The 25,859-nt window shown below is 43.8% G+C and overlaps 1 protein-coding gene across 2 annotated transcripts in view; it reads right to left on the bottom strand.

The window, feature by feature from the left end:
• TMEM131L (transmembrane 131 like) overlaps window positions 1–25,859 on the bottom strand; it is a 160,004-nt gene that overhangs the window by 5,980 nt on the left and 128,165 nt on the right. For both annotated transcript variants that reach the window (XM_038755015.1, XM_038755016.1), the window contains 7 exons: window positions 23,977–24,162; window positions 22,510–22,659; window positions 21,561–22,186; window positions 9,583–9,740; window positions 6,598–6,722; window positions 5,038–5,201; window positions 3,594–3,779 (listed from right to left, as the gene is read on the bottom strand). In XM_038755015.1, the coding sequence (XP_038610943.1) occupies window positions 3,594–3,779; window positions 5,038–5,201; window positions 6,598–6,722; window positions 9,583–9,740; window positions 21,561–22,186; window positions 22,510–22,659; window positions 23,977–24,162 (1,595 nt within the window). The remainder of the gene's footprint in view (window positions 1–3,593; window positions 3,780–5,037; window positions 5,202–6,597; window positions 6,723–9,582; window positions 9,741–21,560; window positions 22,187–22,509; window positions 22,660–23,976; window positions 24,163–25,859) is intronic.

Genomic DNA, 25,859 nt, shown 5'->3' with positions numbered 1-25,859 from the left:
TTAATCCCCATTTTACAGATAACGAAACAGAGGCACAGAGAAGTGAAGAGACTTGTCTAAAGTCACACAGCAGGCAAGTGGTGGAGCTGCGATTAGAACCCAGGTCTTTCTGACTTCCACGTCCATGCTCTGTCTACAAAGCCATGCCGCTGTACCTAGCTGAGTGCTTCACAGTGCCTGGCACAGAGTAAGTGCTTAAATACCATAAAAAACCTGTCTCTGATTCCATTAGCATATTACTTTCATGCCTACAATATGCTGAGAGAGATTAAAAGTCTGAAGCTCTCCAAACCGTAAAAGGAAGCCATTCAAGTCCTTTTCTTTTTTTTTTTAAGCCAAGTCTGCAATCAAGCTGTTTACCAATTCAATGTTTGCTGGGAGAAAGGAGGGAGTGGAAGAAGCAACATGGAATTTGCCTTCTTTGTTTTTAACAGGATGTGAGAGGCATAAAGTGAGTGCTAAGTCCATCGCTCAGAGATGAAATTTTGCTTGTTAGGTCTCCTCAGGTCGTTTTCCATACTTATAAAATCAATCTTGCCAACCAAAAGCCTATCTTTCAAGGTGCCCTGGGAGTTCAACACTAGGCAGGAAGCAACTCTCTTGTACTCTCCCAAGTGCTTTGTACAGTGCTCAGCACACAGTACATGCTAAACCAATACTACTGACTGGCTGGCTGGTTCCTAGAAGCTGTGGCTTTCACCAGACTCCTGGGATTCTGTGGTAGCTGGGAAACAAGGCCTTTTCCTTCACCACCCCCTGCTCTGGAGGTCGAGGGGGTGTGCAGTCACCGAGGGATCGTGTTGTGCTGGGCCTACCTCCCTCTCTCCTGCCCTCCCCACCTGGGAAACCCCTTGCTCCCTCCCATTCCTAGAGCTCTGACACCTGCTTCTGAAACAGAATCTAGACCTTGAGCAGGCAAGCCACTGGGTAAGTTTGTGTTGAATACTGTGCTTTGGATTTTTTTTTTTTTATTTGACTGCTTGATTGGCTGTGTTTATTCCTCTTTATAGATATGCATAAGGTAGGAGAAGTAGTGGGGAGGCTAGTCTGGATCTTTATGGTCCCAAATTTGCTGTGTTCATGCTTCGAGTCAGTTGGGCCTAAAATCAAATCAGACTAACAGTCTGGCAACAGAAGTAGCATCCCTGTGTTCCTGCCGAGATTAGGACCAGGGTGAAAATTATGAGGGCTGATGGTTTTTTCAGGTGGAGCAAATATTAGGTATCTATTTATATGGCTGCTTTATAGACTCATCTTTGAAAAGGCCATTGATTTATTTTATAATATACTCTTTCCTCCCTCCTTTTAATGTTCAATACTAGACAGTTCTGACTCCTCTTTAGGCTTGCTTGTCCACAGTCCTCCAGGGAGACTTCCTAAAAATCTATTCTTTCAGCTGGCATCACTTTTTTGATGGTCCCTTCGACTACATTCTCATATCACCCAGTCAGCAGAGAGGAAAAAAAATTGGTTAAATAATTTTTCATTCATCTGTATTTCTTCTCACTTTGAAGACTAAAACCATTAGGCATTCCCAGAAAAAGTTTTTCCAGGGAGGGAGATGGGCATATATTATGCTAGAGAAGAGATCAGCCTGGAAAAAGCCTGGGTTATTCCAATTATTTAACTACTTGTTCTGAATCATCACGCTGGATTCTGCCTCCCTGTCCCTTGGCCTTAGATTAGGCCAGTGGGAAGGACAGATGCAGCCACAGTGCTTGCCATCAGCCTCCCAACCCACTTGGACTGCCGTGCTGTTTTGTCGGTAGCTGCGGTGCCCACCTCACTGTGCCATCCTGGGGCCTCCAACAATGCAGCGGTGGGCGGTGGTGGAGGGGGTGGGAAGAAGTAGACATGACAACCACAAACTACAGCAGACAGCAAGGCCACAGCTGTGGTGGTTACTGTGAGTGGGGCTGGTGGCCACTGAGCCAGGAGGAGCTGGCAGGAGCCCAAAATTCAGCTTTGCTTCCCACAGTCCATTACTGTTCTCCTCGGGAAGCAGCAGTGGTGTAGTGGAAAGAGCACTGGCCTGGGAATCAAAAGAGCTCGGTTCTAATCCTGGCTCTACCAGCTGCCTGCTGTACACCCTTGGGCAAGTCACTTCACTTCTCGGTGCCTTGGTTTCCTCACCTGTAAAGCAGAGATTCAAAACCTGTTCTCCCTCCTACTTGGACAATGAGGGACGGGGATTGTGTCCAACCTGATCATCTCTGATCTACCCCAGTGCTTAGTACAGTGCTTGGCATATAGTAAGAGTTAAACAAACATCTACTTTACTACTGTTATTGTTATTTTTTGTTTTTATTCTTGCCCTTGCCTTTTATGTTGTTTTAGTGGGGTTTTTTTTCATTTTTCCTTATGTACCTGTCACCAATCTCCTCTCCCCCTTTATTCTTCGATCCTGACATTTTTGAGGGTCAAGGACCAAGTCCATTCCCAATACTCAGTACAGTGCTTTGCAGAAAATGGGTGGTTTATATACTAATATCCACCCCCACTTTCCCCTCCATGTAAAAGGGAGCAGATTAGAGCTGTTCCTCAGCAAGAACACAAGGGAGTGAATGGAGACCTCCCTTTTATACCCAGGGCAAGAAAGACTCAGTGTCCTTCAGTTAGAACAGAAACCCCAGTGAGCCACTGGAGGGTTGGGAGGGGCAAGGGACACGCCCAGTGATTTTGCAGAGTGAAAAACCCTGGTTTCTTTGCCCTCCATGGGACAGCTTCCAGATTGTCCACCCAGGCACATTCCCGAGTTGAGCCGTGGGCAGAGATGCTCCGCTGAAACTGAGAACAAGCCGAGGTCTAGCTCCTGGAGAAGGGTGGAAGAGAAAGGCTCCCCGCTGCAGTTCCCTACAGTGCCCCACTGAGCTCCTGAAACTCCAAGCTCCTTCAGCTCTCATAAGATTTATTTTCCCAATTTCTGGTGTCCTTAATTCTTTGCTAAGCCAGCTTGTTCAATCTTTTACCAGCCAGCCAAAGGCTTGAGGCACAGATGTAGCCTGAACACTGGGCTAATATTGGTCATGAAGTGGAAAGCAATATCCCAGCCTAAACTGATGATTGTAGCCAGCCAGCATTTTTATGGGGACAAAGAAAAGTACTGCTCACTTAGCAAGGGTAACAAAAATGAATGGAGAGACCCCTGGGCACGCTGCTTGGCACGAGGCAGAGGACAAGCATGCTGGGGGGATAGGAGGGTGCGTTTGGCATTTATTACATGTCTCTCTATATACCGCCAGGTCCACTGGACAGTGTCGCCAGGCTCAGGACACAAAAGAACTCAGCACCAGACTAAACGAAATGGGCTTATCCTCCCTTTCCTAGCATTGTTCCGTACAGGTTTCCGAGTGCATTTTTATACCTGTGGCCTCGTGGCCTAATGAACTGGGGGCCCACCGGGGCCCATCCTACATAAGAGTGGAGCATCCAACGTTCATAAAATGCGCCCTGGTAAGAGCACACCACCATGCTGAATAGACTCCACGCAACCTGAGGGGGAAGGCAGAGTGGAGCTGCCTATCTGGGGGAAGCCCTGCCCTCTCTGGGTTTCCATACAGGCGGCACCAGCTTCTGGGCCATTCTCAACTCACGAGATGGGAAGAAATGCCGAGCGGGCACTGCGGGCTTCTTGTCTCCGTCAGAACTGCTGGTGCTACTCCAGCTGCCCCAGCTGCCCCGGCTGGCACGCACGCTGCCCGAGGAACTGCCGCAATCTGAGCTGGAGTCTGAACAAAACTTCTCCACGCACTTCTTCTTGGGCCTCTGGTAAAAGTTTTCTGGAAGAATTAGAAGACCATATGGACAGTTTCAGAATTTCCTCAGGCCTTTCCAAGTGAAACCTGTGACAAAGAACCAATCTTTGCATGTAAGCTTAAAATGGACCCATACATCCAGTCTGAGGCTGGATTAATCTCATTGTAAGAAGACAGAACTGTATTACATGGGAACACTACACAGATGGACAGGTGACATTAAGTTTCTGGAGATATCCTGCGTGTGGCTCAGTAGAAAGAGCCCAGGCCTTGGGGTCAGAGGCCATGGGTTCAAATCCCAGCTCTGCCTATTGTCAGCTGTGTGACTTTGGGCAAGTCATTTCACTTCTCTGAGCCTCAGTTATCTCATCTGTAAAATGGGGGTGAAGACTGCGAGCCCCCTGTGGGACAACCTGATCACCTTGTAACCTCCCCAGCACTTAGAACAGTGCTTTGCACATAGTTTAAGTGTTTAATAAGTGCCATTGTTATTATTTATTATTCTAAATGACTCCAAACCCAACCTGGGCTGATAACTGTTAGTATTCAGGTGGTAGGAAAGAGGAGTGAGTGAGTAAGGAGGAATGAGACACACAAAAGCCAAGGGGATGGTGGAAAAAAAAGAAAGGGTTGGGGGAGAGGGGGGAAGAGAGGGAAGGAGAGGAAGAAGTGGGGGGGAGGGAGGGAGGGAGAGGGAGAGGGAGGGGGAGAGGGAGAGGGAGAGAGAGGGGGAGAGAGAGAGAGAGAGAGAGAGAGAGAGAGAGAGAGAGAGAGAGAGAGAGAGAGAGATACTGAGATTGATTTTCAGTGTCTTAGGCCAGCATATGCCATGGAAGGACTGGAACCTCCCTAAATTAGCCTTTTGCTATTCATTTTAAGCACACTACCTACTTCCATCAACTGTGTCTAATATCCACCTGTGTATTCTTTCCCAGAGCTTAGTACAGTGCTTTGCACATAGTAAATGCTTAATAAAATACCACCACTCCTACCATCAGCTTTTTGGGGGTAAACCATGAGTCTGCCTACACTCACTGGATCGTAAACTCCTTGTGGACAGGGATGGTATCTCCTATACTCTCCCAAACACTTAATACAGTGCTCGACAACAGCAGGTGCTCTCTATAAACCCAACTGACTGTTAACTGACTCTTTATCCAGCCCAGTTCACCCTGTGGGACAGTTTCAACCCTTTGGTGAGGGAGAAAGAAAAGAAAATGAAATTGAAAATTTACCACGTTGTCCAACTGCGAAAGCATATCACTGCAGCACATTTACATACCTGTTTCTCCCTGTGAAGCAGATAAACTCCCAGCTTTGGGTTCTGGTTTACACACCTCCACAGTACCACCTTGTGCACACCAATTTCTCAGACCAATGTTAGATCTCAGTTCGGGCCTCTCAAAGTCACTGCACATATGCTTCTGCTCACTCTGCTCAGGAACTCTAAGATACAAAATCATATTTATGTTTTTACTGAATTGCATTCTCTCTCACCCAAGCTTCACGAAACTGGATGTGGGGTTGGCAGTGCTCCCTTGGAGGCTGCAAACAAGAGAGGACTTGAGGGTGTCGGCACATATTACATCTCAGATAATTCTTTGACTTTTAATTCCTAGTAAAACAAAGGCATAGGAGGGCAGAGAGGAGGCAGTAGGCCCCACTGGTTTTAGAATGAGAAGAGAACAGAAAAGTGGGAATGAAAAGACAGAAATAGATAAATCTGTCTTCACTCTTGAAAGGCAGGAAGTTGTCACTGAGTTCAATTAACTGTTCTGAAGAGATGGTTTCAGGAGCAACCAAGTACATCTACAATTTCAGCAAACCAAGTTATCAAAAGTTACTTGAGGGAGTAGCTTTGCTAAGAACATGTTAAAAAAGGGCAAGATAATTGCAGGTTATGTTTTTGCTCCTAGCTACCACGGGTGGGGAAGATGCTTTGATAAAGGAAACAAACACATGGGATACAATACCAAAGGGAACTTTCCTTCTATTTTAAATTTAATTATTAAAATAGAACCATTCTCTTATCAATAAGAAAATGAACTTGAAAATAACCAAATTTTCCAACTGTTTTCTCCATCAATTATGTGCTACTTATGAGTTTGCATGTCTGAAGAATGCCAGACTTTTACTTCTAATCTTAAATCACGTCTAATTGGGAAAACTCCATTTTAACATCTTGGGAAACATTTCTTGCCTTTTATGTTCACACTGGAAAATGATATCTCTTTAAAGCACCCTCAAGGTTAGTTTTTTTATTTATTTGAGAATGCACCACACATTTGATCATAGCTTTTCATAAAGTAGTTTCCAGTATTGAAAAGGAAACCATTTACACAATAAAATCAGGGAAACTACCTAAACTCTTGTTTAAAAAAATGACTTTTAAACTATTTTAAAAGTCAATTTTTACAACAGGTTAGAAATTTGCATTTACAGTATAAAGTTTTTCCCCTATAAAACTTTTCTTCACAACAATAAGTGAATAAAATATTTACTGAAATCATGTTTTGTTGTTGGACAATGATGGATAGATTGTGTAAAATTATTCTTTTCTCCCAAATCTGCTGCAGCTAGAAATACTTTCCAATTGAGGTTAACTATGTAAGAATTTGAAACCCAAAGTAACACCAAATTAACTAGCCTTAAAATAATTCCTAACAACCCATGCTAAGGAGTGCAATATCTGTTTATAACTGATTTACATGAAGACCTAAGAGTGAGAACATTCCAATAACCTGACCTTCAAAATTTCAAAAATGTGTTTAAATTTCAAGACAGGCCAAAATGAAATAAAGTGAAAGACTAAGTGTTGGAAGGCACAATGAGTTAAACATACCTTGCAGATACAACAATGCTTTTTTTCTTATTTTTTCTAGTTGTCCTATTTCTATTCCAATTTACATTCGGTAAATTTCCTTCTCTTTTCTCCTGAGGCCTTTTCTTCCTATAAGGATCTTCTTGCTGAAAGGCAAAAATATGAGTTAATGAAATGGTTATGTCAATACTGAATTCAAGTGTGTTGGATCTTTAATGATTTAGAGTCAAAACATAGTGGAGAACAAAAACTTCCATATTTTCCCAAATCTATTGTTACGCTAACCCTCCAAAAGTCAGGTCCTTGAACCTTGGGGGAAAAGTGAAATATAAGTTTTTCTAGCACCGTGGTGTATGCATTTCTCTTTCTTATTATCCACTTTCCCTATTCCTGATGAAGCAAGGGAAGAAAAAAATAGTCTATAAAAATTTTGATGGTTTTAAAACTAGAACCATCTGCCAGATTTATGGTCATGTTGTTGTTAAATTCAGCAACAATAAATCTTTCCTGCCTTCACCTGTTGTTTTTATTACTGCGGTCCACATGAATTACTATTGAAGAAATATTTAGAATGTTAGCCAGGACAAGGCAGTTACATATTTTTCTCTTTTTCTGTTTACTCTAAAGGAAAGTCATCTTCACCATCATGTCAAGAGAAAAAGATATGAAATGATATAAAAGTTACAGCTTAGAATTGTTTTCAACTTTGTCGAAGACAATTGAGGATCTGCTCCATATTTAATAGATGGCACTGAAATGCACTGTTCTTCCATATTACGTGTTTTCACTAGGCTTTCTGGACTGATTGCCACTCAGTGTCTGTCAAGCTGCATATACCACGTCAGTTTTCCTCAATCTCCTCGACCCCCTTCAATCTGCCTTCCGTCCGCTACATTCCACGGAAACTGCCCTCTCAAAGGTCACCAATGACCGCCTGCTTGCCAAATCCAAAGGCTCATACTCTATCCTAATCCTCCTCAACCTTTCAGATGCCTTTGACACTGTGGACCACGCCTTTCTCCTCAACACGCTATCCAACCTTGGCTTCACAGACTCCATCTTCTCCTGGTTCTCCTCTTATCTCTCCGGCCGTTCATTCTCAGTCTCTTTTGCAGACTCCTCTTCCCCCTCCCATCCCTTTACTGTAGGGGTTCCTCAAGGTTCAGTTCTTGGTCCCCTTCTGTTCTCGATCTACACTCACTCCCTTGGTGACCTCATTCGCTCCCACGGCTTCAACTATCATCTCTATGCTGATGACACCCAAATCTACATCTCTGCCCCTGCTCTCCCTCCCTCCAGGCTCGCATCTCCTCCTGCCTTCAGGACACCTCCATCTGGATGTCTGGCCGCCACCTAAAACTCAACATGTCCAAGACTGAACTCCTTGTCTTCCCTCCCAAACCCTGCCCTCTCCCTGACTTTTCCATCACTGTTGACGGCACTACCATCCTTCCCGTCTCACAAGCCCGCAACCTTGGTGTCATCCTCGACTCCGCTCTCTTTTTCACCCCTCACATCCAAGCCGTCACCAAAACCTGCCGGTCTCACCTCCACAACATTGCCAAGATCCTCCCTTTCCTCTCCATTCAAACCGCTACCCTGCTCATTTAAGCTCTCATCCTATCCCATCTGGATTACTGTATCAGCCTCCTCTCTGATCTCCCATCCTGTCTCTCCCCACTTCAATCCACACTTTACGCCACTGCCCGGACTGTCTTTGTCCAGAAATGCTCTGGGCATGTTACTCCCCTCCTCAAAAATCTCCAGTGGCGACCAATCAACCTACGCATCAGGCAGAAACTCCTCACCCTGGGCTTCAAGGCTGTCCATCACCTCGCCCCCCCCACCTCACCTCCCTTCTCTCCTTCTACTGCCCAGCCCACACCCTCAGCTCCTCTGCCGCTAATCTCCTCACCGTGCCTCGTTCTCGCCTGTCCCGCCGTTGACCCCCGGCCCACGTCATCCCCCTGGCCTGGAATGCCTTCCCTCCACACATCCACCAAGCTAGCTCTCTTCCTCCCTTCAAGGCCCTACTGAGAGCTCACCTCCTCCAGGAGGCCTTCCCAGACTGAGCCCCCCCCCATTCCCCCGCCTTACCTCCTTCCCCTCCCCACAGCACCAGTATATATGTATATATGGTTGTACGTATTTATTATTCTATTTATTTATTTATTTTACTTGTACATATTTATTCTATTCATTTTACTTTGTTAATATGTTTTGTTTTGTTCTCTGTTTCCCCCTTCTAGACTGTGAGCCCACTGTTGGGTAGGGACCGTCTCTATATGTTGCCAACTTGTACTTCCCAAGCGCTTAGTACAGTGCTCTGCATACAGTAAGCGCTCAATAAATACGATTGAATGAATGAATGAATGTGGCGTTAATCAAAAAGTAATCTCTGTGCGAGGGGTGTACATGATTTTATGTAAGTTACCTGCATGATTGTCTTCATGCTCTTCCTATTTTCAAAATTTAGGCATGGCCTATTTTACAGCTTTCAGAATAATTACCTATGTGTTTTTAAAAAATGAGGCAGGTGGAAATGAGAGCAGGGAGGAACTAACCTGTTATGACGGCACCCTTAAGCAATATCCAGCCCCTTTCACCATGTCTTTCCTTTCCCCAACAAAAGAGAATTTAACATGGCCTAGTGAGTAGAACACAGGTCTGTGAGTCATAGGAGCTGGGAGGTAATCCCAACTCCGCCACTTGTCTGCTGTGACCATGGGACGGGTCACTTAACTTCTCTGTGCCTCAGTTCCCTCATCTGTAAAATGGGAATTAAGATTGTGAGCCCCATGTGGGACATGGATTATGCCCAACCTTACCCAAGCTTTTATCTACTTCAGTGATCAGTAAAGTGCCTGGCATATAGTAAGCACTTAAAAACAAACAAAACTGTAACAAAACAAATTTTTTGCCAAATGAGAACTGCAGCCCAACTTGAATAAATAAAAAAACAATTAAACTAAAGTTTCTGATGTCTACTAAAGACTGAATACAGACCTCAAGTGAAGGTAATTCTGCTTTCCCACAACACGGCTCTTCTTTGGGTGCCTTGTGAATCTTCTTTTCTGAGGAAGGCTTGGTGCTGATGACCACCTGCTTTTTCAGAGCTTCACAATTTTCTACTTCATTCTTGTTAGGCACTTGCGGGTTACTCCCTGAGTTGTAGTCACGAGAAATAACAACAAAAAAAAATGCAACTTTAGATTTTTCTATTCATCTTCCTGGCAATTCATTCACTCATTTCTTCATTCAACTGACAAAGCACTGCACTAGCCACACTGGAGAATTATAAAGAAGAAAACAAGAACCAAATCCTGCCCTCAAGGAGTTGGAATTCTATTGATCCTTTTTTCCCCTTCCCTTGCCTCTTCAGGAATAGCGGGAAACAGCATTTTCTCATTTATAAAATTGGAATGAGATGGATTGTGAAGCCTGTGTGGGACAGGGCTTGTGAATGACTTCACAGCAATGTATCAGATAATAATTATGGTATTTGTTACGCATTATGTGCCAAACACTGCACTAAGGTGCTGGGGTAGATACAAGATAATCAGAGTGGACACAGTCCCTGTTCTGCCACCCCAGCACTTAGCACAGTGCTTTGCACATGATAACTGCTTATTTATTCATTCATTCAATCGTATTTATTGACCGCTTACTGTGTGCAGAGCAGTGTACTAAGCACTTGGGAAGTACAAGTTGGCAACATATAGAGACGGTCCCTACCCAACAGCGGGCTCACAGTCTAGAAGGGGGAGACAGAGAACAAAACATATTAACGAAATAAAATAAATAGAATAAACATGTACAAATAAAATAAATAAGTACAGTAATAAATACGCACAAACATATATACATATATACAGGTGCTGTGGGGAGGGGAAGGAGGTAAGGTGGGGGGGATGGAGAGGGGAAGGAGGGGGAGAGGAAGGAGGGGGCTCAGTCTGGGAAGGCCTCCTGGAGGAGGTGAGCTCTCAGTAGGGCCTTGAAGGGAGGAAGAGAGCTAGCTTGGCGGATGGGCAGAGGGAGGGCATTCCAGGCCCGGGGGATGACGTGGGCCGGGGGGTCGACGGTGGGACAGGCGAGAACGAGGCACGGTGAGGAGATTAGCAGCAAAGGAGCGGAGGGTGTGGGCTGGGCTACAGAAGGAGAGAAAGGAGGTGAGGTAGGAGGGGGCAAGGTGATGGAGAGCCTTGAAGCCAAGGATGAGGAGTTTTTGCCTGAGTTTTTGCTTAATAAATGCCATTATCATTTTTATTATGGGAGTCAGGAAAACAAATGCAAGCACACTAGAAATAGATTAACATAAGCAGGCAAAATGTGAGATCAAAATTTCAAGAGGCCAAGGAACAGAATAGAAATAACATGCAAGTGCAAAGCAGAAGAACTGACATACTTTATGGAAGCAAACAAAAGGCTGGGGGAAGCTGGAATCAATGAACTACTCAGTCAAGTATGGCTGATAGAGGAGGGCTGTAAGATGAAGGTGGCCATTCAGAAGAAGGGGAAGAATGGAATTTGGAAAAGGGGACAAAATATTTTAGTCAGAGGGCATAGTACTAGCAGAGACATGCACAGGACAGTGACAGATTTGATGGACAACAGTAAGAAGCACATGTGGGTGGATATGGAGATGCCAAAATGGAGAGCTAAATAGGAGGAGGTGCAGCTGAGGAGGCTAGTTCTTCCTCCTCTTGTTTTAGGATCACCTCCACATCACATGACACACAGAGGACAGTGCTCAAACACACACACTGCAACCAGATGCTACCACACTAGCCAAGATTGATTTCATTTCCACATCTAACTATGCGGACTGAAATAAAAAGGGAGGTAGTGTGGCCTGTTTGGAAAAAGCACGGCTCTGGCGGTCAGGAGACCTGACTTCTAATCCCACTTCTTCCAATAATTGACGAAGTGACTGTAGGCAAGTCCCTTTCCACTCTGTACCTCAGGTTCCTCATTTGTAAAATGGAAATAACTCCACTCTGCCTACCTCATACTGTGTGGGCTTTGAGCGAGACAGGAACAGTATCTCATCTGACTACCCTGAATCTACCCCACAGATTGGCATATAATGGATTCTCAATAAATGTCAGTTCCAATTCCTCTTACAAAAAAAAAAACCCAACACAACCACTTAAGATAAAGCCATATTTTCAAAGGCTTGTCACAATTTGTCTAATGTAGGGAATGGCCTGAGCCTGTCACAGTGCTTCCATTTTGAACACTGACAGTCAGGAAGTATGGGGTTGTGGTTCCAATTCCAATGGTTTCCCAATCACCTATCTTGCCTATAGGTGAACGCAGTCCTTAATAGAATATCCTGAGTTTCTATATCACCTTCACCTCCTTACTGCATTTACAGCACTTCCCTGAGAAAGAAGTAATCTTGATTTTTTTCTCTTCTTGTCAAGAGGCACTCCCACCATTATCATTGCAATAGGAGCAACTTATAATGAGAGCTCATCAAAAATAACAGGCAAAGTGACATCTCATATGGAAAGCACACCCTAGACTTTGAGGGGAAAAGGTCTTATATTTAGTTATAGCAGATTTTGATTTCCCAAACTCATACTTCAATTACCGGACAGGCAAAATCTCACATCCTTTTTAACTTTACAGAGTGAGAACACCTATTTTGGTATTCTGCACGCTCAGAAAATCTATTATTCTGATGTGCAGAGAGTTCTGGCAAGCTGGAGCAACAGAAGAACTAAGTTTAGCATAGTTACCTACAGTCTTTGGATCCTTAGAGCCCACTCAGCCTGACCTTTCTACCTAGAGCTGACCTTCATTGACCCCGTTATGGAAGATGTGACATCTCCTTTTCTGGAAGAGTCAATCAATGGCATTTATTAGGCACTTTTATGTGCAGAGCACTGTATTAAGCGCTTGACAGAATAGAGGTATAGAGGATAGTGGTGTAGCCCCATCTACCAAGAGGGTTAGAACAAGGTGACCTTAAGAATCTTTGATCATATGGCACTGTATAGCTAGCAATAGATAAAAAAGCAGTCCCCCTTCAAGAGCATACCATTACAGAAATATGTACCCCTTTCACTTTGTACGTGTCAGCATTCAATGCATTTCAATAAAAGGTCAGGAAAAGAAAAATAAGATGCAAAGAGCAAAATAAATCATCAAGGGAGGAGAGGATCTGTAAGCAACACAAAAGGAAACAGTGAGTAAGAATCCTGTCAGATCCTGGAGGTCAGAGGCCTGAAAGTAAGTGTGGGTGCTCGCCTCACAAAAATGAGTCACCACCTCCCTACCGATATAATCCACAGAGAAAACTGTTTCCTGAAGACTTCTTCATGCCAAGAATGCAGCTCTAAAAGTATTAGTCATCGAAGTTTCCTAGTGGAGGGATCCAGATTTAATATACAACACTCAACCACTTTTACAATAAAATGTAAACCACAGATCCTTGGAAAATCAGTAATGCCCCTGTGGTGCCAGGGAATTGAACACAATGGAAACAAAAATGAATGGTTTATATAAAATTTTTGCATTGCCTCTTTGGTGTTCAATTCCAATGATTATAGTTTTAAAAATCATCTGAAATATTGGTGATTCCTTAAAGTTTGCTTCATGGCAATAAATTGAAAGCTGTTAACCTTATTTTAGGAGGCAATTTTAATTCTGGCAGAGTGAGGGTACTCACACACTACCTTGTAATACTCAGGGTTAATTTCTAGCTGGTATTATCATTAATACCAAAACATAAAACTAGCAATAACAGAAAAAATCCATTTGAGATCACATAAAAACAAATGAGGTACAGTCTGACCAAAGAAAAGCTCTTTGAGGAGCAGCATGGCCAAGCAGAAAGAACACAAAACTGGGTGTTAGAGGACATGGGTTCTAATCCTGGCTTCACCACGTGCCTGCTATGTGACCTTGGGCGAGTCGCTTAACTTCTCCTCATCCATATAATGGGTATTCAAGTTCTCCCCGATTAATTTGTATTTTATCCCAGGGCTTAGAGTAGTACTTGACACATAGTAAGCATTTAAAAACCATAACTACCAAAATTATTAAGGTCTCTACCCCATCAGGAATATTAATAAGCTACTACAAAATTGAATCAATAGTTTTAAACTTGGTTGCATATATCTCTGGCAGTCGGACAGTGGTTAAGAGTGGTGGAGGACTTTCAAGAATCAGCCCACAGATGTCTCTTGAGCAGGGAATTTGGCAATCTAATTCATATGAGGGCAGAAGGCCTGCAGCGAAGGGGGAAAGAGGCTTGAAGGCAAGGGCACACTGACTGAATTTAGAAACAGTTCTGTAGTTCTCGGCAACATCAACAACAAAAACTATTACAACACACTGAGATTTGGGGAAGCAGAGTATTTTTTTCCCCCTTGTCAGTTGGTTTTTTTCCCTTTATTCTTGATGTGCTTAATGAAGCACATGTTTTTGAAGATGCCAGGAATCTCAATACTAATTCCTATTCCCGGGGCTAGTTAGAGACTATACCTTCCCAGTTCCTTTAAGCCTAGTCTTTTTCTTCCTCTTTTTCACACGGTCACCCTCCTGCCCAGGCCTCAGCTCTTCTGTTGGACTGTTTCCTCCTCTCTACTCACTGTTCCTCATTTTCCTCTCATTTTCTGTTTTCTCTGCCACTTGGTGTCCCTTTCTGCCTTTCCCAATCTGCTGTACAGATTGGGCAGCAATGGCCCAATCTACCTTGGGCAGGTGGAGGGTGAGTCACAGATGACATTTGTTAAGCACTTACTACGTGCCAAGCACTGTTTTAAGTGTTGGGGTAGATACAAGGTGTCCCACGTTGGGCTCACAGTCTTAATCCCCATTTTACTGATGAGGTAACTGAGGCACAGAGAAGTTAAGTGACTTGCCCAAAATCACACAGCTGACGAGTGGCGGAGCTGGGATTAGAACCTCTGACTCCCAAGCCCGTGCGACCATTTGAAATCACCACCCAAATCTGCCCCTCCATCCTTTCGTTACCCATTACACCCTTGCCTGTGGATCAGGAAGCAGTTATGTAAGTAGTTGTCTGTGCAAAAGACACTTTACGTCCACTGGGAAGATGAGTACAGGGAACCAGCATAGCCTAGTTGAAAGTGCACATAAACTCGGCTCTGCCAATTCCCTCTCTGTGACCAGCCCTGTGCCTCAGTTTCCTCATCTGTAAAACTAGGATTAAATACCTGTTCTCCCATCCCCTCATACTGTGAGCCCCGTGTGGTACAAAGACTGGGTCTGAACTAATTGTACTGTGTCTGTTCCAGCAACTAGCACAGTGTAAGGGCTTAATAAATACAATTATTATTCCACAGGAGACAAAATGGAACAAGGGTTGAAAGTAGACAGAGACCTCAAATTGAGTACTGAGAAATACCCCCAGGCAGAAGAGTTATGGGATGGAGGAACAATTTTCCAGAGGAATAGGCATTCACTGCAAAATTAGATGCAACAGTGGAAAACACCAACAGCGGGTGGATGGGAACCACTCAACATTGACAAAAAGATGGATTAATTAATCAATGGTATTGAGTGCTTACTATGTGCAGAGCACTGTACTAAACACTTGGGAGAGTACAATACAACAGAATTAGCAGACATAACAAGCTTACAGTGTAGAGGGTGATGAACCCTGTTTCCTCCATCTTCATTTAAGACTAGCTGGGATCATTCTTTATGTCAAACATGAGTTCAAAACTCTATATTCACTCAAAAGTATAACAAGAGGGGCTGAATCACAAAGAGGATGGTCTACAGATTTTGTGGTGTGTTTCTCACGGAGGGGGGTTTGGAAGGTAATGGTGAAAGGGGTGGGAGGTGCCTGTTATATCCTTTCTTTAACTTGAAAGGAGGTGTAGGGGAGATTGCAGAGCCAGGAATGCTCTCAAGGCCTGAGCAGGGGCCAGGGCCAGGTCTCTTTGGCCTATAATCTGGATACTCTCCGTATATGTATTGGGGAACCAGGGGGTTGGCGACGTTTGCATCTCTTAAAGTGTGCTAGATTCAGTTTTGCATGCCACTACCTGGGAAAAGCATTATGGAGGAACTGACATGCTTTCCAAGGGAGAGGTAAGCCTCTTATAATATAAGAAAAGAGGTCTTAATGAATACCTAAGTGCAGATAGAAGAACACGACCGCTTGGAGAACCTGTAAAAGACTCTGGTGCTAACACCCTCACTGCATCAGAAAATATCAAGCACCACACATTTCTGCTTCATTATGCTAGGTCTGAATGGAGCAGGGGTCCAAGGCTCTTTCATCAACTCCTAAAACGCTTCCCTCCACAGCCACTCCTACATCACTTAACACATTCCTGACTCGGCCAAAAAATAATCAAAAACAAGAGGACTTTGTGGGAGAAGATTCATAACAAATGTACAAACTATCCTCTTATGAAATGCAGCCTCCTGGACCACTTCACAATTCATGCACACTATCCACAGCTACAAGAGCTAAAACTATCACAGTGATTCCACTTGCACCTTAAATTACTCCCCAACTCCCATGATACGCTACAAGACAATCCTCATTCAACTATTAGCATCAAACATCAGATATCAGACGTTGTCAAAGGCAAAACTAATCCTGGACTAGAAAAGAAGGCTTTCTGATCTGGTCTGGCAAAAACCAAATGATTATATTTTCAAACATTCCAGAAAGGAGGAGAGTCTTCACATCTATTCCTCCAACTGCAGTAAATTAAACTGTTTACTAGTTAACTTGTCGGCAAACGTATTCAGATGATGAATAGGCACAGATACATCCTGGAACAAGGACTTCTTTGGGGTTTTTTTTCCCACGACCTAACAGTACCAGATTTTTCAGACTTAATGGAGGGACATCTACTAAAAGGTTGCCATCTCCAAAATGTTCTGGTGCTTCTGGGCAAATGGGCACATGGGCCACAGCAGCCAGTATGAACAAGGTAATTTAATTTTAGGATATGGTTTGAGGAGCAACAAACAGTGCATGTCCACACTGATGACTAGCTTGTGAGATATACAAGAGAACCCCACTGTAACTTGCCTGCTGGGTGCAGAGGTAGCCTGACACTTGTAGGGTAAATATGTTGTTAGAGAGGGTCAGGGAGGATGGTAATTATTAAGCACTTACTATGTGCCAAGCACTGTTCTAAGAGCTGGGGTAGAAACAGGGTAATCAGGTCCCATGTGGGGCTCACAGTCTTCATCCCAATTTTACATTTGAGGTAACTGAAGCACAGAGAACTTAAGTGACTTGCCAAAAGTCACCCAGCTGACAAGTGGCGGAGCCAGGATTAGAGCCCATGACCTCTGACTCCCAAGCCGGTGCTTTTTCTGCTAAGCCACGCTGCTTCAGGGAGGAGCCATTGGTCAGGGTACAAGATGGAAGTAAAGGCACAGGAAAGGAAGAGCATCACGGAGAATCAATTTATACTGTTAGGCATGGAGCTGAGGCCCAAGACTCAATCCGTCATATTCATGGAGCGCTTACTGGGTGCAGAGCGCTGTACCACACGTTTGGGAAAACATAACATATCCGAATTGGGAAATGCAATCTCTGACCACAAGTAAGGTCAATGTCTACCAACTCTGTTGTGTTGCATACTTCTAAGCGCTCTGTTCAGTGCCCTGCACCCAGTAAGTGCTCAATAAATATGACTGACAGATTAATTAAAATAGGTTAGGGATAGGGGAAATAGAATAATAGAACAGTGGGGCTGGGGTGAGAATCAAAGAGCTTAAGGGGTACACAGCCAAATGCAGAGTCGAAATGGAAGGGAGGTAGGGGAAATGAGGGCTTAGTCAGGGAAGACCTGGAACAATATATGTGATTTTAGGAGGGTTTTGAAGGTGGGGAGAGTGGTGATGGACTGTCGAATATGAAAAGGGAGGGAATTCCAGGTCCAAGGGAGAATATGGGCAAACAGGTGGGTAGCGAGATAGATGAGATCAAGGTACAGACAGTAAGCTGGTGTTTGAGGAGTGGAGTGTGTGGGTTAGGTTGTAGTAGATCAGTGAGTTTACATAGGAGGGAGAGTGCTGATTGAGTTCTTTAAAGCCAATGGTAAAGTGTTTCTGTTTGTTGTGGAGATGGATGGGCAACCGCTGGACGTTTGTGAGGAGTGGGGAGATATGGACAGAATGCTTTTTCAAAAACATGATCCGGGCTGCAGACTGAAGTAGGGACTGGAAAGGGGAGACGCAGGATGCAGGGAGGTTAGCGAGGAGGCTGATGCAGTAGTGATGCCCAGACTCCACATTAATACTCTCTGAAATGCTACTAGTACCAATGTGGTGGGCAGTCAGAGCTCCAGAGTCTCAAGGCATGATTGAGGTGATGGTGTAGATAGGTGAAATGGGCTCCACCTAAACCAAAATGGAACCAGGCTGCTAGAAGGTGAGGAACAGTTTAAAAATGAGAACTGGGTGAAAGCCAGTGAGTTCAGAAAAGAAATTAATGCAATCTCTGGAAGATGGCTCAAGGGCATGGGGGTGAAAGGGATGGGGAGACTTGGAGAGACTCAAACAGGTTAACTGAGCTATAAGGAGTACATTACGTAGACTGCCCATCAAACTGCAAACTGGCCAGAATAAAAAAGAAAGCAAAATAATACCAATGCTGCTGTATGCTAGAACTTCAAGAAACAAAGCGGGGTAATTGGAATTTCTGACAAACTACTGAGGGCCTTCATGTTATTTAACAGGCGTCTCAGACACAGTGGATGTTATCAATTAATGGTATTTATTGAGCACTTACTGTGTGCAGAATATGTACTAGGTATAACAGAATTGGAAGACATGACCCCTGCCATCAAGGAACTTACAATCTAGTGGGGAAGACAGACAGATAAATAAATTACAGGTAAGGGAAAACAACCAGGCATACGGATATGTACATAAGTACTGTGCAAGTAGGGTAAATACCCAAGTGCTTAAGGGGAATGGATTTTGGTGCAGAGGTGACGCGGAAGGGAGGGAGAACAGGGTGGGGAGATGAGTGGTTGGTCAGGGAAGGCTTTCTATGATTTTAGTATGATTAAGTATGATTTTAGTAGGGCTTTGAAGATGGGAAGAGCAGTGGTCTGTTGGTGTGAAGGGGGTGGGATTTCCAGGAAGGAAAGAGGGCATGACTAGAGTCGAGAGCAAGAGACACAAGGTTGAGGAACAGTAAGTGTGCCTCAAGACACGGTAAGGGAAGAAAACCAATGACTTGCAAAGGTGCTAGGCTAGAAATTTTAGAGGAAGTAAAGGGATAGGTGCATCAGTGGAGGTGCGGCACTGGTTGGGAGGGGTGAGGAACAGTAAGTGCGCCTCAAGACACGGTAAGGGAAGAAAACCAATGACTTGCAAAGGTGCTAGGCTAGAAATTTTAGAGGAAGGAAAGGGATAGGTGCATCGGTGGAGGTGCGGCACTGGTTGGGAGGGGCAACATAAACAGTAATAAAACAAGCCCTCATGGATAGCAATTTCACATTATAAAATTACTGGACAGCTGGATTATAGACCTTCTAACCAGAATGGTAAAGTAAGCAAAAACAAAATGTGAGATTGGGAGGGTGGTAAAATTGCGATTGGTGAGAATAATAGACAACATATTCTCCTAAATAGAAGGAGAGAGAAGATTTTTAGATAGGATAAATTATTTCTCTAGATCAACTAGCCTACAGGGGAAGATAATATGCTGAATTTAATTCTAAGCAGAGGAAGACTTGGTGGAAGAGCCCCTTTGCAAAGCGATTGCAGTGTGATCAATCAATAGCATTTATTGAGTGTTTACTGTGTGCAGAACACTGTTCTGAACACTTGATTCAACTGAACATTCTCCTTAAGGAAGGAACCACCATGAAATGTTTAGCTTCCTTAGGAAAAAGCTGAAAGGACCAGCTATGAAAAATAACAAAGCCTTCTTCATGTCTGGAGGCTGGTTTAAAACATCATATTTGATATTTAGGAAAACTGTGTCCCACAGAACAACAATGAAAAAACAAATGCTCAAACAAAAGCCCTGCATGGCTCAATGGCAGCAAGGACAACAGAGGGAAAAGCTCACTTAAGTGGGGAGAAATGGAAAGTGCCCACAGGAAATTAGTCCAAAAAAAAGAAATATGAGTCCCTTGCAAGAGATGGCAAAGCTAATAATAAAGAATTTTTCAAGTATATCAAAAGCAGCAAGTTGGCTAGGGAATCAGTGAGCTGAGTTAATGATTGTGATATAATAGACATGCCCTCACTGATTTAAGAGATGGTTTAATGTCCTTTACACTTTCATTTTTCCAAAATGCTTTTGCTTCTGTTATCTCACTTTATGCTCACGATGCCCGTTTGGGGGGAGGAAAAGGAATTTACAGATGAGGCAACTGAAGCACGAAGAAGTGAAGTGACTTGCCCAAGGCCACCCTGTGGCCCAGTGGCTGAGGTAGGATTAGAATACAGGGCCTCAGATTCCCAGTTCCATGCTCTTCCCACAAGACCATGCTGGCCTGAGCGTGTTCTTTGCCAGCAAAGCCATTATGGAGCTACTCTATGATAAACACACAGGGTATTTCAGAACTAATAAACCTGATGTAAGTAAATCATCAGGACTAGAAGCCATGAAACATTAAGCTCATCTGAATGGAGAGATAGTCAAAAGCACGAAAAGCTTATAAAATGAGCGGGCAGAAAAACAGACGATGCGTTACAACAGAAGTGCAAATGCAGAAATGATGATGGATTGAGAGCTTTCAGTCACTGGGCAGGAAAGAGATCTACTTCCTGTTACATCTTTGTTCTGCCACTATTTACAAATAATTTTTACCTATTTGTCTCTCATTAAAGTGCAAGTTACTTGCGGGCAAGAAACATGTATTTGGCATCTGGTGCACTCTCCAAAGTACTCAGTATAGTGCTTCACACTCAGCAGCCAATCAGATACCATTAACTGATTGGTCAGGTAGTACAGTTAACTACTATTCAGCGCTTAGAACAGTGCTGGGCACATAGTAAGTGCTTAACAAATACCATCATTATTACTACTGACCTATCAGATTTGGAAAAAGACCACAAAACAAATTCAATTTTTACACACATAAAAGTTGAATAGCCAGGAAAATAAGCAATGATCCACATGACTTAGAAAAAAAAAACCACCCACCAAACACCCAAATCAGAAAGGGTCTAAAAAGATTCAAAGGCTAGGGACTATCTGAAATCCAATAGGGTCTGTTCTCCTTTAAGTCTGAAATCCTTTAAGTCTCTCCTTTAAGTCTGGTTTTGTGTGTTTGGGAGGATTCAGAATTTTGCTGATGGCCTGGTGCCAGTGAAGAATGACACTGTTGACTATGGCAAGGGCAAAACCCATTCTCAGAGTCTAATCAAATTTCTGATGCCTTAGGATTTTTGCAAACCACATACACAAGACTGGGCCAAGGGAAAAGATGAGCAAGGAGTGCCTGTCTCCTCCCACTCTAAAAAGAAAACACTTTCTATCTAGGCTTAGGCACTGGGGTCCATTCCTTATGCTTCCTCCCTAAAACCTCTCTGCTTCAAACTTCCAGTTTTACCACATATTTGTTCTGGGAAGCTTATCTTTGAGAAAAGTCAAAGGCAAAATAAAACAAAACAGAGTCCCAATTACATTGATTCTTCCTGAATGTCATAATAATAATAATGATGGCATTTAGTAAGCGCTTACTATGTGCAAAGCACTGTTCTAAGCGCTGGGGAGGTTACAAGGTGATCAGGTTGTCCCACGTGGGGCTCACAGTCTTAATCCCCATTTTCCAGATGAGGTAACTGAGGCCCAGAGAAGTGAAGTGACTTGCCCAAAGTCACACAGCTGACAATTGGTGGAGCTGGGATTTGAACCCCTGACCTCTGACTCCAAAGCCCACGCTCTTTCCTCTGAGCTATGCTGCTTCTCATAATTGGGAACCAACCCTCACTGTAAACAGTTTGGGACATAAGTAAATCTACCTCATAAGGCAGCAAAGAACTGAATATACCAATGGGAAAATTACCATTATTTTTCCTGGAAGTTTCTTGCAGCTCTGCCTGGGGTGGCGGTGAATTTCTTGGCAAGGGGCTTTCAGGTAGCTTTTTAGGCGTCTTCAGAGAACAGAGCTCCCGTTCCTTGAGCTCAGTTAAGTTTTCTGAAGTTTTAATATCAGTTTCCTTAGGAAACATACATGTTTGTGTGACCTCCTTCACATCACATTCTGAAGAAGTGTTTTTCACAATGTTGGTGTTTTTCAGTGTATTCTCCTCTTTACCCAGGAAGTTTCCTGGAAGGGTCAAATTCTTTTGCATGTTAACACTAATTCCGTTGGCATATTTAAAATTTACCCAGTTCTCACCCCCAGTGTCTATGCAAAGGTCCTCTTTGGGTGCTGAGGCATGGGCCTCGGCAGCCAGGTTTTGCTTTTCATCAGTAGTAGTGTTGGCACTGTTGGCAACCACCGTGCTGGTTTTTTGTTTACTGTAATATACAGAGCACTTGTGCTTTTTCTGAGAATGGCTATACATTGCTGGGCTTCTCTTTGTAGCATTCTGGATTCTGCTTGGTGGTGTGGATACCGAAAGGAAGCCTTTTCCTTTGCCTTTATCAGAAGGACTGTAGGAGTCCACAAAGGATTTGCAACTGCCCCTAAATTAAATAGAAAAAGAAAGCCATGTAAGACAAAATCAGTGCAATTTAGTTTTCAAGTCAACAACAGCAAATAGATTCCTTCTTTATCCACATCAAGCCCCTTAGCTAACAAACTATTTTCTGACATTGGAGAATCCAGTATAAATGGAGATTTCATACGCACGGTCTGTTGGGAGAAACAAATCTCTCCGCTCACACATTCATCCTCTGGAAAGCCTCCTGAAGGAACACTCACACATTTTCTACAAAATGTTTTTAATGACTCAGAATATAAAAGACAAAAAAATTAGTTCATACGGAATAAAAAGAATAATTCTTACTTGTATGAATCAGAGCTGATTACATCAACTGGGTTGCTATTCTGCTGAGAACAGGAATTAGGATTTTGTCTCTGTCTTGATTTCATGAATTCTGTTAAAATATACTGTGCTTGTTGGAAGGCTATTAGAATCACACCCAACAAGGATGAACTGAGGAAGAAAACAGACTCCATGACAACAGGAACAGGGCAGCTTCATGATGAAAAAGGTGGCTTGACGCATAAAAATATATAAATATAAATAATGCTACCTTGGACTTGAAAGCATCTTCCTAAACAATCGTATTTATTGAGCGCTTACTGTGTGCAGGGCACTGTACTAAGCACTTAGAAGCGCTTCCTAAGATATCAAAGGGCTTTCTCATGTCCTCACAATATCCCCACAGACACATAGGGGAGAGCAGGTAGATTCCCCATTTATTCTGCTAAGGAAACTGAGGCTGGAAAGCTTAAATGACTTGCCCACTGCCACACAAAGAATCCTGACCAGCCAATACGGAGGTTAGGGCTAGCCTGAGTTGGGCTCCAGGGGTTTGGGCTCCTAGGCCCAGGCTCAGGTCCATGCAGTCAGTGTCCTTTGAGCCGGGGGAGTTATAACTCAGGATATGCATCTTTGTGCACCTCTGCAACTTACACCCACACTGCACTTCTTGAGGCCCAGTTCCCTGCCCAAGAGAGGTCTGATACAAGAAAGGGGAACAGGAAGGCACCTGAAGCTGATGGGAAGTTCCCTCAACCACGCCTGCGCGGGGGGTGCTCTCTCTCTCTCGTCTCTCCCTCCCAGCGGCCCCACTGTTAGAGGCAGAACAGGAACTGAAATCCAGATCCCCACACTCCCAGCCAGTGTGCTTTTCTCTACAGCCAGTTGACTACTAACTATTCAACTATTACGCACTCCAGGAGGCTGCCCTCAAGTTTCTCAAAAAAGAAAAACATGATTATTCAAACTTGCCTCCCTCCACTCCCGCCCCGCCAAAAAACCCCAATGAAAATAACCCAATTCTCAAGGTCCCTCTTCCAAATTTAATTTAGGGTTAAGCTTGCTTTCTAGAAGAAACTTTCTTACTCTGTATCAAATCAATGACAGAACAGAACATGAACCCTCCACCTTCGATGTCAGTTAACATTTTTGGAGCCCACTGTTGGGTAGGGACTGTCTCTATATGTTACCAACTTGTACTTCCCAAGAGCTTAGTACAGTGTTCTGTACACAGTAAGCGCTCAATAAACACGATTGATTGACTGATTGATTGGAGCACCTTCTAACTTACCAGTATATGAACTAGTAATCAGAGAAAGTAACTTCAGTTCGTCCTAATACACAGTGATATCAGCAGTCTCAAAGACATATCAATTGTACTGGACTAGTAGACTGTAAAGAACAATCATCAGTAGCCCTTACTGACGCCTATTCCCTTCTTAGGGGATAGAGAAAAGGAAGGAAGGGGCTGGGAAATCAGGGGTGTACCTGACAAAGAGAACTGTGAGCCTCCAAAAAGACTCTTCCCAACTGGGTCCTGGCACCACATCGGCACAGAGTGGTAACAGGTGATGGGGAAGCGTCACATTGAGCGTAAAGTGGAACTCTAGGTCTGCAGCCGTCACTAGAGTCAGCTCACGAATAACCCAAGACGATGTAAAGTCGGGAGTGAACCTATAAAAGGCAAAATGATTTGTTGTTTTCCAAGGCAGGGCAACATGCAAAAGTGTCAGTTCATTGACTTTTGGTGTTGAGATAGATATATATATATATATATATATATATATATATATATATATATACGCATCTCAATTACAGTAATTTATATTTACACAACACTGCTCTCTAAATCATTCAAAGCACTCCTCCCAATTTTATTTACTCTGGCAGTGATTTCATTCAGCATTACAGATATCCTGTGAAGCAGGATGAGCAGGTAGCAATTACTATTCTCAAACCCACAAAGATTATTTGCCGAACCCTCTGGGCAGACAGTACCACCTAAGGCAGTTAAACTCAATCTATAGCTGGGAACAGTCTAGGGTCTCCCATCTGCCACACATCAATAGGTGTCTGGTATGACTCCAACCCTCCCTCCCTCCCTCGCTTCTCTCAAGCTGTCTCTGCTCACCCACCCTTCCAACCCCTTCTTCCTTCTCCTGGCACCACACCCCTGCTCGTTGGCAGGCAATTAATAGCAACAGGAAGAAGTTTCTTTTTCCTCCTTTAGAGATGAGGAGACTGGGAGCCCCAAGAAGGGTCCTTGGTCACCCAGTGAGCAAATACTTTGGGAGGTCTGGCTCCCAGGCTCCTGCCGTAGCCCAAGTTCTACCTGCTGTCAGTTTCACTGCCTTCTGACAGAGAAGGGAAGAACGCTGGGACTTAATATGAGGGCCCGCGTTTAACCAACACAAAAGCTGTGTCAGGCCACAGCAGAGTCTAACCTAGGTGGGGTTAAGGAAGGCTTGGACAGCCCCTCAAGCTTCCACAAGAGAAAACTCAGACTTTCCTTGGGTCAGCAACTATGGAATAAGGGAGAGGAAGTGGCTAAATCTGGGCTGTACTCTACAGACTGTGGATTAACTCTAGAATGTGAGCTCATTCTAGACTTTAAGCTCCTTGTGGGCAGGGAATATGTCTCCCAACTCTATTGTAATGTACTCTTCCAAGCACTCAGTACAGTGCTCTCTAAACAGTAAGAGCTCAAGAAATTCCGTTGATAAACTGATTTAAAATATCTTCCCAAATCCAGCATGCATGGGAGCCAAAACAACCTAGCATTTTAATTAACATTTTAGCTCTTCCTCCCCCGTGAGAGCTCACTGGTTGTCTTGGTGGTTGTTATTCCATACCCAGGCTTCCCCTTCACTCCCCTCTGCAGCACATCCATTCTAGCACAGTGGCAATCTGATGGGGTGAGGTCTGGTATTAAATGCTGGGCCAGCTGCAGGCTCTGAATTGTCCAATAATAATAATTATTATGGTATTTGTTAAGCACTTATTATGTGCCAAGCACTGTTCTAAGTGCTGGGGTAGGTACAAAGTAATCAGGTTGTCCCACCTGGGGCTCACAGTCTTCATCCCCATTTTACAGATGAGGAAACTGATGCACAAAGAAGTGAAGTGACTTGCCCAAAGTCACACAGCCAACAATGGCGGAGCCGGGATTAGAACCCACGACCTCTGACTCCTAAGCCTGTGCTCCTTCCACTAAGCCACGCTGTCCAATGCCCTAAGAGACCGAGACAAGGTGACAGGCTTTAATCTACTGGTTCTAGTCTTCCTAAGGTCTTAAATTATTCTCTGGCACTTAGGTTTTAATGCTCTCAGGAGACCTGGGGTGCACTTAGAACCCAAAAGCTGGAAGCCCC

Source organism: Tachyglossus aculeatus, chromosome 12 (genome assembly GCF_015852505.1).
Source record: "Tachyglossus aculeatus isolate mTacAcu1 chromosome 12, mTacAcu1.pri, whole genome shotgun sequence".
NCBI classification, from domain to species: Eukaryota; Metazoa; Chordata; class Mammalia; order Monotremata; family Tachyglossidae; genus Tachyglossus; species Tachyglossus aculeatus.
Note: the sequence above shows the minus strand (reverse complement) of the source record. Positions and strands in the feature narration are given on the sequence as shown.